Below are 13,764 nucleotides of genomic sequence, written 5' to 3'. Positions count from 1 at the left end.
GTATTTTTCCAATAATGGATAGATTGACTCTTTAATCATTTTAATAACTTACTGTACAGTTGGAGCACCATTACAGCTGAATCCACCCAACCGTGTCTGTGACCTTCCTTTCAAGCCACCTAAAGCATAGCTGGACTTAATGAACGTAGTGACCCCAGTGGAATAAATCAACAGACTTTTAGAGGACCAAACATACTCAAGTGTTCCGACAAGCATTACAAGCAACCCCAACTTGCCCCTTCCTCTGTTGAGCTGCTTGAAGAAACATCATCTGGAGCTTCTGGGACCTGGATCGAACCTGACAATTCTGCTTTTTATCATGTCTGTTACAACACAGACGGCAAATGTCAGTCCATTATTGATGCACCTTTACTGCAAATTGTCTGTTGATCTACAACATCCCTGTACACCAACATGAAATTACAGAAAAGACAGAAACTTAACTGAGGATTGAATTAATCTTAGACATTTGCTGAAAGTGCCATCCAATTCCAAACCCGGCTTCATTCTGATCAATCCTCTTGAAATACTGGGTATTCTGCCACAGTTATCTAGACTCTGCCCAACACACTGTCCTGACTTGAGGTCTTGAAGCCTCAGAGACCTTTAGCTTTATTTTTACATCTGAGCTCTTGCCTGGTCAAATTGTCATTGATCCACCAAAACCACTGGTAGTTCGGCACCAGATAAATAAGTGCACATAAAGGGATATTCATGTTTTTTCCTCTCTCATGAGCGATATAAATGCCACAGAGATCGCTTCCAACAAGAATAACAATAAAACAATGTCTAGAATACTATATCTACCTTCCGTTTTCTCCACCTTTCTTTTCAAATACATACTTCTACTATCATCAGAACGCGATCTAACTGTTTAAGCTTGACCAATAAAAGAACATAGTTGTACAGCCGGTGACTCCTCTGAAAGAAACTGCTCCTGTTTTCATTCCTCTTAAGGAGACTAAAAATCTAAGCTCTTGACCTGTACCTGTCCTACTACTTTTCAGCTTGATCCCACTAATCTCCTTTCCTCCTTAGTGAACCAGCAGTTATGCATGTGACAAATGCCTCGTTTGTGGATGGATAGTCTCCTAAAGGCTTCAAAAGGCTCAAATTGACCTCTACTTAAGCACCTCAGCACTTGTCAGGGTCTTGCTCCTTCCACTCAGTTTCAGCTTCTTAAAGACGGTTACTTCACAGCGACATTAGAGTTTGGAAAATAGATTTCTTTTGTGATGCGTTTCAATTTCATTCTAATTATACAGAGACGCCTTCTCAGCTTTGTGATTGTCGCCTTTTTGACCAGACCAGAGTCACAATTCCAAAGGTGTATGTTATTTAATTCACCCCATTTTTGTGCAAATTCAATTATAATATTGAATACAAAAAATGATTAAGATGAAATAAAGTCCCGAATCTTTATATAGTATGAGTTGCCTTTTTTGTATAGTTTGGCCAGAAATGAGACTTATATTTAGGAGCAACTTATATGTGATTCTTGAAAATTAAATATTGACACATTCAAAATTAACAATATATGCTGATGATACCCCTGTTCATTCATCTGCAAGAATCATTGCCATCTATTTTAAATAATGAGTGGAAGGCTGTAGAACAACTTCTCAAAAACAAAATGTATGGTATGTATGGTACTTGGGTCATGTAAAACTCTAAAAAGAGTTCTTAACATGAACATGTTTATCAATAATTTGAGTGTAGAACAGGTAACAAAAGCCAAACTCCTGGGACTTCATTTTGGACAATAAACTGTCATGGTCAAGAGGCATTGAAGTCTTGATAAAAAATATGGGTAGAGCTCTGTGTGTCCCGAGAAGACGTAGATGTTATCTGCAGACACGACCAGACTAGTTGACAGAACTTTAGTCATCTCACTAGATTACTACCAAATAGTATGGGATACTGCTAAAGAAATAGATGTGGATAATGTGCAGGTAATGCAAAATGTCTGACACTCAGATAGATGTACATACAACACCAGCATAAATGAGAAGCATGTCTCATGATCTCAGATGAGTTAAAGTTCATTCACATTTGTCGATTCCATTTGGAAGGTTTTAAAGATGCAGACTCTGGTGTTTATTTTTAACCAGTTTAAGAGAAATCTAATTATGTTAAAAAAAAACAACTCAGGTTATATTTTGGAGCTGCATATTTTAAATTAGGTTTATGTCTGAGTGAAATTTGAATGAGATACAAATTCATTTAAAGCATGGCGTTCAGGAACTCTTCTTTTAAAATGAGATTTAAAATAAGAGTTTTGTTTGTTCACGTTAAGTATCTTTGGGATTACTATAAAATGGCATTGATGTTTTCTATGAATTTGTCATTGAATGACGTGTTTCTCATGAAAGACCCCAGGAAGAGTAGCTGTCTGCTAAGCACAGCTAATTGGGATCCAATAAACAGTTAAGGCGTGTCAAAAAAGAGACAGCAATTGCGAATTCGACACGGGATTCGCAATTAAGTCAGAGTTGGCTGATTTGTTCAGAAGCATTGCAGTTTTGTCCCAAAACTCTGGAGCAATTAATTCTTTTTTTTTGTTCTTTATTTGGCTTTCTTTTGGCTCCTGCGATTTATACTTTGTGGGATTTATACTCTGGAAAATACTGTTCAAATTTTTGGATTTTAACTCTGAGCACTGAAGTGAGAAAAATGGGTTAGAGCCAGGGTATGGTGTGCTCTTTTCTGTTATCAAATTGTTCAATTTAAATTGAAGGGAAAGAGAACAGGTTGTGACAGGCCACCTAGTAGTTACGTGATGAATTGAACTGGTTCTGCCTACACTCAGTTTTGAACCAGCCTCAAGGAGAACATTCAGTTCTTGGGAATCTCCCGCAATAACGGGATTTGCATACCAGATGGAGGTTTCTTTTGGTGTGTCATGACAGGAGTGGAAACCAGTTCTCATGACAGTGGGTTGGCTGCTGAGTGTAAAGCATGCTGGGATGCAATTTGGCAGCCGCCAAGATTGACACAATGGTTCTTAGTCAGAGAAAAGCAGAATTCTTATGTTAAGAATAGATCACTCCCGCAGGTAGAAGAATTTAAGTATTTGGGCGTTACGTTCAAACGAAGCGGAAGCATGGGATTGGATTACAGAACATTGTCAGCAGTGATGTACCAATTTGTTGTGGGGAGGACAGCTGAAACAAAAAGCTTCGAATTAATTGCCCAACCACATTGTTACCTTATTGTTTTGACATGAATGCTGGGGATGATCAAAACAATCAGGGATATTAGCAGAAAGTGAAAGCACTGCCTGTACGCTGTGTCCCGTTTCTCTCAGAGATGGGATGTAAATTTGACCATCTGGGATAAAAGTAGAGCTTTTACATCTTTACACAGAGCCAGAGTTTTAACATCTGGCAAGCCCAACCAAAGAAAAGGGTTCAATGGTAGACCACAGACTAGCTGAAGGAATCATGCTGATCTGGGAATGCCTTTTAAAAAACCTAGAATTTGGGCTATATTGTCTAGATTACATTCTGGATGACCCCAACCGGGAAAAAGCAGCAGATTATGAATGTACAGTGAGAGCTAATGTACTGTGTTTTCCGCACAAATTTGCTGCTGGATGCTTGTCTAAAAATGTGTTCATAAACTAGATCCTCTGGTCGCGTGTTGGGAGAAGCTACTGTCACCTTTTTAGCCGCATGGCTACATGAAAGCATGGACTGTATATCTCATTTACAATGTAAGGAGGACACGGATCACATTGAGAGATCAGGTTTATTAATTTTGAAGAACTCTACAAAAACATCAGTAAACATGTCTCCATGTTTGGGTGCATGAGATCATTGAGTCTTCTTTTACTGCAATCTACTGTAGGAGCTGCATCTGAATGATGGCGCTTCTAGCAGTACTTCCATGTCTCTGTAGCCCTGTTTGATGAGTTGCCGTCCCGCATTAGTCCAAGGAAGGAAAAAATATAAACATGAATGATAACGTCTTGTTTCAAGTAAGAAAAATATTGTTAGATTCAAAAGTAGAACGATCAGATTGTCCTCCATGTTGTTCAGTGTGCTGTCAGTAGTAAATGCTGATTCACACACCTACAGTGCCCTCTAGTGGGTGTTAGTGGGAAACAACCACTAAAGTGCAACCAGTTTTTAGTGGGGGGGAAATGTATGAGCCTATTATTTAAAAAAAAAATCACAAATTAGTTGATCCTGAGTATGAATCACTCCCCAGACCAAACTGTGTAAATAAATTAGAGTTATAGTCGGAAAAATACGATGGTTATTTTACCTCTTTAATTTGTAAAATTGAGTAAAAAAAAACATTTTTGTTTATAAATCCTTTGTTTTCCCCAAAAAATTAAGTTGTGATCTCTAAGTTGTAAATACAGCAGGTCAAGGTTGTGCATTGTCTGCTGAGTTGGGGCTAAAGTGGGGTAAACCTAAGTCATTACTTTTTCATAATTTTTTAAGTAATGTTGATGTTTTTGCTGATGACATTAATTTTTTGTTTCATATTGTTTTTTCTACAACTTTTATTATCACTTTTACACGCTAATATCTTTCTGTTCCCCCAAAAATGTGAGCAAAAGCAAATCGTTCTGCCTTTAGTTGGCAGTCTAATGAAAGTTTGATGATTTTTTCCACCATCCCTCCCATTAGTCGTCCCACGAGGTTTCAGCCACATTTACATTCACGGCTTCTAAAACTGAAGGAAAAACTGCCTTGCAGTGTAAAAAGTGCCAGTGTTCTAACCTACTTCCACCACAGCGATCATGTTAGACTTAATTCTGTGTCATCATGTGGTCTCAGCACTCCACTGAGACATGGCTGTTGAACCCACAGTCTTTTCATTGCTGTGTTGCAGGCCTCTGACCTTGTGAAACCATCCTTATACTTTCATACCATTCTGTTTTTCAGAGATTCCCAAAACAGAAACCAACTTTGAGGAGCGGCTCATCATGAAAGCCTTCATGCTCAAGTTCATGAACGCATACGCTCCCATCTTTTACGTGGCATTCTTTAAAGGACGGTGTGTTTCATCACTTTAACGTTACATTTCTACAGAATAAAAACCAAACTGCCAGCTTTTCTATTTCATCTTTGCCGTTCTTTGTTTCTGCAGATTTGTGGGTCGACCTGGGAATTACGTTTACGTTTTTGACAACTACCGCATGGAGGAGGTTTGCTCTTTTGACTTTCCAATCATTTTGATTAGACCTCAGGATTCTAAAGCACCATGTCTTCCCCAGTGTGCTCCAGGAGGCTGCCTCATTGAGCTGTGCATCCAGCTCAGCATTATCATGCTGGGAAAACAGCTGATCCAAAACAACATATTTGAGATCGGCATCCCGTAAGTCGTCCTTTTATCCTTATCTCATCCACAGCTTTAAAGTCAGTCATGCAATGCTCTCAATTTTGAGATTTTCTGTCTCCTACAAACACACATAATTACCCACAAGCATGTACAGGATTCCCTCCAATAACATTCCTCCTGTGTCTGCACAAAAACTCACCATTAGGTCTAATGATAGCTTAGATTCTACATGCAAAACCTGAAGGTCACAGTTTAGCTTTTTTTCCAACAACTGTCAGACAGCGTCTGGCTGCAGGCGCTGCTTTTACTGATGCTGTAAGCAGAGCTTAACCCCCTGACCTTTAGATAAGTGCTATAAAACAATCTGCGTGAGGGATCAGTGAGCTGTGACGCATGCAATAACACCGTCAACATACCACCTACTGATCTGCTTCACACTCATGCAACCAAATGTTTTCACACCTGGAAGTCGCAGCTTTAAATTTCTGTCCTGAGGTGACTGGAAAAAAAAGCAAAAGTTTGCATAAGTCCTTAGCAAAGTGAAGGAATCTCTTAATGTTTCTCCCCTAGGATGCACTCTGGGGTGTGACCTGTTAGACCAGGGTGTCCAAACCTTTTGCAAACAAGGCCAGATTTGGTGGGGTGAAAATGTGTGAGGACCAACCAACCGGTCTGCATTCTTGGGACCCTCATAATAACATTAACAATATATAAAAATTCGATTGCAATTGGATACTTTTCATGTCTTTACATAGAACCAAAACACATCTGAATATATTTTACCCAAATAGCGTAGCGGCGTGGCAACAGCGACGACACATACTGTGTTTCCATGTGGTTTGTGCAAAGGGGAGAGGCTGTGACCACAAAACATGTCTATGTTTGATAGAACAAAAACGTGGCTGTAAGGGCGGCAACGCCTGTAACCTGTCCCAACACTCCAGTAAAATACACTAGATTCTAGCGGGGAGGTGCCCAGCGTTTTGACCGTCCAAGTGAGACGTCTAGTCACATGAAGGACGTGACTAAAGTCTTTTTTATCAAAGACAAGTGCAGGAAATGTAAATAAAAATGAGGGGGAAATGATTATGGCTACCAGCACAGTAAAAAACACAATTATCATACCATACTAACAGGCTGAAGGTTCATATTTTGCCTCAATAATAATAAATTACCCAATATACAACGTAAAATTAATTAAAATACAACAATATGCATTTTTATTTTCCCTGGTGTTCTTTGCAGTGAGGAGGCCATTTGATAGTCTCTGTATTTTAGTTCTCAATTGCATTGTTTATTTAAGTTGTTACGATAAAGTGAAGAAACGCTGCTTAACTCCTAAAGTGGTTGAAATATTTAATACATCAGTTTGTGCTAACTCTCCACTTGTCTTACCAAGCCTCTGCAACCTAATAGTCGAAGGTTTTTTCAGTAAATTAATGTCCAGTCCCGATTCAGTTGCTCCACTTAAATCTAAAAAGGTAAGAATCAAACTCACAACCCGTTGGAGAACTGGGGAAATTAAACAATTGAAGAGATATACTAAAATATACCAAAACCAACTAAAACTGTGTAATCAAACATTAAAACCATCATCTCTGTAAAAATAACACCAGAGTCCTCTTCACCACAATTGAATCTTTGATCAACTGTGACATGAATTAAAACACAAGTCCAGCCTCCGCCTCTTTGTGCGAGGACTTTGCAGACATCTTCAGGATCAAGATCCATTCTGTCCGATGTGACATCATAAATGAACAGAAAAGCCTTTTCATTTTTACTGCTGCCTTTAAAACGGCTGGGGTGAAACCCCTTATTAAAGAAAACCAATTTAGACCCTTAGGTTTTTAATAACTACTGACCAGTATCCAACTTTCCATTTCTAAGCAAGATTTTAGAAAAACCTGTTTTTAATCAGCTTAATAAGTTTCTCTTGCAAAATAACATTTTTGAAATAAATCAATTAGGTTTTAGAACAAACCAAAGTACTGAGACAGCCTTGTTACAAATCGTTAATGATATCAGGTGTGCCTGGGATTCAGGCCAGATCTCAGTATTAGTTTTACTAGATCTAAGTGCAGCTTTTGATACTGTTGATCACCTGATCCTTGTAAACAGACTTAAACGTTTCTGCCTTTCAGGGACTGTTCTAAAGTGGTTCAGATCTTATGGACACATACTTTTCTGGGGTCCACGAAATTAAATATGGTGTGCCTCAAGGCTCCATCCTTGGTCCCTTTCTTTTTAACATTTACATGTCGGCTTTCATAGCTATGCAAATGATACCCAGCTGTACATAGCTGTGTCTCCTCATGACACAAGGCCAATAGAAGCACTTTTTAACTTTATTTTAGATATGAAACCATGGATGGCAAATCATTTTCTGCAGCTCAAACAGGAGCCCATGTCAATGTTGGTGATGTGGCTGGGCTGGAGGTGTTTGTCTGCAATCTTTTTACTGCAGTAGCAACGGAAGATGGCCAGCTTTCCATTGCAATCCTCTTGAAGTTACTGCTCCACCGTAGACATTGCCCGGATAGAAAGATAGCCCTGTTTCCGTTTCATTAAACGAAAGCCCCAAGACGGCCCTCCTTGAAAAAAGTTCCATTTTCATTTCCTCTGCTAGCGTTCCTGCCTTCAGTCCAATGGTGACTGTAAAGACATTTCTCCCAGATGTTCTCTGGTTGTTAATTCATCTCTTCAGTCGGTCTTCCAACTCGGGCCACCTCACCTTGTTTCCACGGAAACTCAGCTCCGCCTTCTTGCCTTGTCAGAGTTCGTTTTCCAGCTTCCTCCACTTGTTAACCATGGATTCATGAATCTAGAATTCTCTGGCAGCTGCTCCATTCCCATGTTTCTCCACGTAGTTGGTAGCTTGCAGTTCAAACTGTGCTTCATAAACGTGTCTCTTTGCATTTTCAGGGTTTACACTGTTTTAATGTAAAACAGCATAAAGCACATACCTGCACCGTTGCTGGACATTCGGGGAGGGGGGGGATGTCTCCTTTCACATCCTCACTTCCCTCCTTACCGTTCTCATGATGTCCTCTCCTACTTCTCCTTACCAAAATCACACAACACATCAGGCGTGTACTGTTTACCTTACCTAGATCCAATGATCAGACTGAAGGTTTCCTTTGTTTTTGAAGATAGAAATAAAGTACAAGTGTTCTTTAATGGGCTTGTCTGGGATTTGAACCTGGGACCTCTTGCACCCAAAGCGAGAATCATACCCCTAGACCAGGGGTCGGCAACTGTAAATGTTGAAAGAGCCAAATTGGACGAAAAAAACAAAAAACAATCATGTCTGGAGCTGCAAAATATTAAAAGCCCTATTTAAGCCTTATAATGAAGGCAACACATGCAATATGTGTCTATATTAGATATTTTAGCCTACTATCAAAATGACTAAGTTGCTTGAAACACATAATGAGCATTATTAACGATTAAATGTTTATTTGCCCTGCAGTGCATTCTGCGGAGAACAACGCGTCACGTGACTGCTCTGTTGTGCAAATTTAACTTCATTACAATATTAATGAATTATGTTTCATTGCTTTGATAAAATTAAAGAAATTTAATAAAGAAATCTGATTTTTGATCTCATTTTTATTTTAAGGATTCGAACACAAAACAATAAAATGGAACGTGCATGACGACGCTTCAAGCATTTGCGGCGCCTGGAGACTTTCATTCAGCTCGTTTAGATGGCTTTTCACAGTCACATCCACCAAAAAGTGCAGCTTTTCCAGCCACTCAGCATCTTCCAAGTGCGGGTAGTTCAGGTCTTTGCTTTTCAGGAATGTTTTCACGTGTTCTAAACAGACGACAAAGTGACGGAAAGCGTCACCCCTGGACAGCCATCGGACTTCGCTTTCAACTTCATCAAGCAATGCACGGAACTGACGGCAGTTCCATTTACATCAGCCAGCTGTTTAGCGGTCCGCTGAAAGTTAAAAAAGCCCCACTGGTAGAAACATGTGTCGTAAGCTATGACGCAAATCTCTGTTGACAGAAATGCTGAAGCCTAATATTATAATGACCCAGCCGGACCGTCACCTGAGCTGCGTAGCAGCAGCTAAACTGGTTACCAAGACACTTTTTCAGAGAACTGTCCGTGCCTTAAACAACTCACAACCCAGCATAGTATCAATGACATATTGCTAGCAGGAGAGGCAAACTCTACTTCTCTGTATCAAGACCATTTGTTCCAGCGCTCACAATCAGCACAAACAGCATGGAACTGACTTCAGTTCACAACACTCTTACTCAAGGTTTTACCCTATAACTCCCACTTCCCATGAGCCTTAGGGGGTGAAGGCGGGGCTAGTGGCGGTCATGAGCATTTTAGGTCTGTTAGCAGCAAGGGATTGTGGGACGCAGTTTCCTGATCTAATTATGGCTCAGCATGAGCGTTTCTGTTTGCCCACGTTTCTTTTCATATGGCAGTTTTGTTGTTCCACCTTAGTTTATTCTTCCTGTTATGTTTGTTTCTTTTTGTTGGACCATGAGTGTGGAAGGGAGAGAGCTTGATCACTACAGTGCAATGTTCTAAGTAATGTGTGTCAAAACAAATTGGGGTTAGTAATGAAGGAAAGGCGAGTATGCTCCTGGCTTTCCTCTCCACTCCCTGCTCTCTGAAGGTCACAGCAGAAATCCCAAATCAGAGGAGGAAGCGGTTTTTTTAATCTATCCAATTTGGTGAGTCAGTTTTAGAGTTCTTTTGTTCTTAATTGAAAGGATTAGCACCTGGTGTGGTGTTCAGGCTACTATAGCCCATCTGGTCACAGTTTTGGTGTGAATTTACATAAGCAAGCAGTGGTACAAAGGCTAGGTAGTTTAAGTGTCATGTACTGTTTACCTTACTTGGATCCAATGAACAGACTGAAGGTTTCCTTTGTTTTTGAAGATAGAAATAAAGCACAAGCGTTCTTTAATGGGCTCGTCCGGGATTTGAACCCGGGACCTCTCGCACCCAAAGCGAGAATCATACCCCTAGACCAACGAGCCTCACGTTGAAGCATTTTACAAGATTTTTGCCAAGCAAAATGCTATTTATGCCATGTGATTCAAGAGAAGACTATAACTTTATTTTCAATACCCATTATTGAACCATTTATGGTTTACCTTGCCTTTGCCCAAAAGTGGCCGGGATAGACTCCAGTAACCACATAAGCCCAAAAAGGAGTGGAAGGCTCACACACTTTAGCCTTAATCATTGGTACAAGAAAGATAAAACCATGATTTAATCTGGTAAAAAGGGCAAAATTTTACCCTCCCATCTGAAGGTCACAGCAGAAATCCTAAATCAGAGCAGGAAGCGGTTTTCTAATCTTTTATTATCCAATTTGGTGAGTCAGTTTTAGAGTTCTTTTGTCCTTAATTGAAAGGATTAGCACCTGGTGTGGTGTTCAGGCTACTATAGCCCATTTGGCCCCAGTCTTGGTGTGAATTTACATAATCAAGCAGTGGTACAAAGGCTAGGTAGTTAAAGTGTCATATACTGTTTACCTTACTTAAGGCCTGTTCACACCGGGACGAATTTCGCCGGCGATTTTCGCCGACGTTTAACGCCTCGTGACTAAACAAAGGGCACCAATGAGAGTGTGCACACCGACGCGAAAAAACGCCAGGCGTTAAAGCGTCAAAAAAAAAAAACGCCTCGGGTTCGTTTTTTTTTTTCGACGCGTCGCGTCGAAATCTACTCGACCAATGAGAATGGCGCTTTTGCTCACTTGTCTGGAGCTTCTGAAGTTACAGTAAAACACAACTTGGGGGCGCTCAAACACAAAACTGCCTTGCTGAGCACACATACCAGCGAAGAAGATAGACGCCAAGTAGCGTCTACACACAGCCGCGAAGCAATAATGACGGACATTCTAAAATATCCCCGAACCAAGCACCAGTTGGAGCTACTGGTGCTTGAAATATTCATGTTTTCTTTTTTTGATTCTGACAAGCGTGTAAATACTTGCTCTCTTCTTCTGAGTGAAAAGCGACTTTCAGAAGCGTAAAGTTGCGCAGCGCCACCTTGTGTACAGGAGTATTTCTGTTTTACATTAAGCGCCATCTAATGTCAGGGAATGAAATTGCATGTTCACTCCACTCATCGTCAGCGAAAATCGCCTGGGTGTGAACACAAAAAACGTGGCGAAAAACGCCTGGCGAATATTCGTCCCGGTGTGTACGGGCCTTTAGATCCAATGATCAGACTGAAGGTTTCCTTTGTTTTTGAATATAGAAATAAAGCACAAGCGTTTTTTAACGGGTTCGTCCTGGATTTGAACCCGGGACCTCTCGCACCCTAATCGAGAATCATACCCCTAGACCAACGAGCCTCACGTTGAAGCATTTTGCAAGATTTTTGCCAAGCAAAATGCTATTTATGCCATGTGATTCAAGAGAAGACTATAACTTTATTTTCAATACCCATTATTGAACCATTTATGGTTTACCTTGCCTTTGCCCAAAAGTGGCCGGGATAGACTCCAGTAACCACATGAGCCCAAAAAGGAGTGGAAGGCTCACAAACTTTAGCCTTAATCATTGGTACAAGAAAGATAGAACCATGATTTAATCTGGTAAAAAGGGCAAAATCTGACCCTCCCATCTGAAGGTCACAGCAGAAATCCTAAATCAGAGCAGGAAGCGGTTTTCTAATCTTTTATTATCCAATTTGGTGAGTCAGTTTCAGAGATCTGTTGTTCATAATTGATGTGATTGGGATATGGTGTGGTGTTGGGCTGCTTTAGCCCATCTGGCTCAAGTTTTGGTGTGAATTTGCATAAGGAAGCAGTGGATGCAATTAGTGAAAGTGTCATGCTTTTTTTATTACCTATGCTCAATGAACAGACTGATTGCTTCTGTTGTTTTAAAGACAGAAGAAATACACTACATTCAAGGGATCGTCCGGGATTTGAACCCGGGACCTCTCGCACCCAAAGTGAGAATCATACCCCTAGACCAACGAGCCTCACGTTGAAGCGTTTTACAAGATTTTTGCCAAGCAAAATGCTATTTATGCCATGTGATTCAAGAGAAGACTATAACTTTATTTTCAATACCCATTATTGAACCATTTATGGTTTACCTTGCCTTTGCCCAAAAGTGGCCGGGATAGACTCCAGTAACCACATGAGCCAAAGAAGGAGTGGAAGGCTCACAAACTTTAGCCTTAATCATTGGTACAAGAAAGATCGAACCATGATTTAATCTGGTAAAAAGGGCAAAATCTGACCCTCCCATCTGAAGGTCACAGCAGAAATCCTAAATCAGAGCAGGAAGCGGTTTTCTAAACTTTTATTATCCAATTTGGTGAGTCAGTTTTAGAGTTCTTTTGTTCATAATTGATGTGATTGGCACATGGTGTGGTGTTGGGCTGCTTTAGCCCATCTGGCTCAAGTTTTGGTGTGAATTTGCATAAAGAAGCAGTGGATGCAATTAGTGAAAGTGTCATGCTTTTTTTATTACCTATGCTCAATGAACAGACTGATTGCTTCTGTTGTTTTAAAGACAGAAGAAATACACTACATTCAAGGGCTCGTCCGGGATTTGAACCCGGGACCTCTCGCACCCGAAGCGAGAATCATACCCCTAGACCAATGAGCCTCACGTTAAAGCATTTTACAAGATTTTTGCCAAGCAAAATGCTATTTATGCCATGTGATTCAAGAGAAGACTATAACTTTATTTTCAATACCCATTTTTGAACCATTTATGGTTTACCTTGCCTTTGCCCAAAAGTGGCGGAGATAGACTCCAGTAACCACATGAGCCCAAAAAAAAGTGGAAGGCTCACAAACTTTAGCCTTAATCATTGGTACAAAAAAGATAGAACCATGATTTAATGTGGTTAAAATGGCAACATCTGACCCTCCCATCTGAAGGTGACAGCAGAAATCCTAAATCAGAGCAGGAAGCGGTTTTCTAAACTTTTATTATCCAATTTTGTGAGTCAGTTTTGGAGTTATTTTGTCCTTAATTAAAAGGATTAGCACCTGGTGTGGTGTTCAGGCTACTATAGCCCACCTGGCCCCAGTTTTGGTGTGAATTTGCATAAGCAAGCAGTGGTACAAAGGCTAGGTAGTTAAAGTGTCATGTACTGTTTACCTTACTTAGATCCAATGAACAGACTGAAGGTTTCCTTTGTTTTTGAAGATAGAAATAAAGCACAAGCGTTTTTTAACGGGCTCGTCCGGGATTTGAACCCGGGACCTCTCGCACCCTAAGCGAGAATCATACCCCTAGACCAACGAGCCTCACGTTGAAGCATTTTGCAAGATTTTTCCCAAGCAAAATGCTATTTATGCCATGTGATTCAAGAGAAGACTATAACTTTATTTTCAATGCCCATTATTGAACCATTTATGGTTTACCTTGCCTTTGCCCAAAAGTGGCCGGGATAGACTCCAGTAACCACATGAGCCAAAGAAGGAGTGGAAAGCTCACAAACTTTAGCCTTAATCATTG

The 13,764-nt window shown here is 40.3% G+C and overlaps 1 protein-coding gene and 3 non-coding genes across 10 annotated transcripts in view; 1 reads left to right on the top strand and 3 right to left on the bottom strand.

Annotated features, from left to right (window-relative positions):
* The window catches only part of ano2b (anoctamin 2b), a 262,039-nt gene that overhangs the window by 94,239 nt on the left and 154,036 nt on the right, over positions 1-13,764 (top strand). For all 7 annotated transcript variants that reach the window (XM_020714024.3, XM_020714026.3, XM_020714025.3 and 4 more), the window contains 3 exons: positions 4,899-5,010; positions 5,104-5,161; positions 5,231-5,331. In XM_020714024.3, the coding sequence (XP_020569683.1) occupies positions 4,899-5,010; positions 5,104-5,161; positions 5,231-5,331 (271 nt within the window). The remainder of the gene's footprint in view (positions 1-4,898; positions 5,011-5,103; positions 5,162-5,230; positions 5,332-13,764) is intronic.
* trnap-ugg (transfer RNA proline (anticodon UGG)) lies at positions 10,234-10,305 on the bottom strand. Its single transcript has one exon. It is a non-coding gene; the product is annotated as a tRNA-Pro (tRNA).
* On the bottom strand, positions 12,832-12,903 carry trnap-cgg (transfer RNA proline (anticodon CGG)). Its single transcript has one exon. It is a non-coding gene; the product is annotated as a tRNA-Pro (tRNA).
* Positions 13,482-13,553, bottom strand: trnap-agg (transfer RNA proline (anticodon AGG)). The gene has a single exon. It is a non-coding gene; the product is annotated as a tRNA-Pro (tRNA).

The sequence above is a fragment of the Oryzias latipes genome, chromosome 23, assembly GCF_053564925.1.
Source record: "Oryzias latipes strain Hd-rR chromosome 23, Olatipes_Hd-rR_3.1".
In the NCBI taxonomy this organism is placed as follows: Eukaryota; Metazoa; Chordata; class Actinopteri; order Beloniformes; family Adrianichthyidae; genus Oryzias; species Oryzias latipes.
Note: the sequence above shows the minus strand (reverse complement) of the source record. Positions and strands in the feature narration are given on the sequence as shown.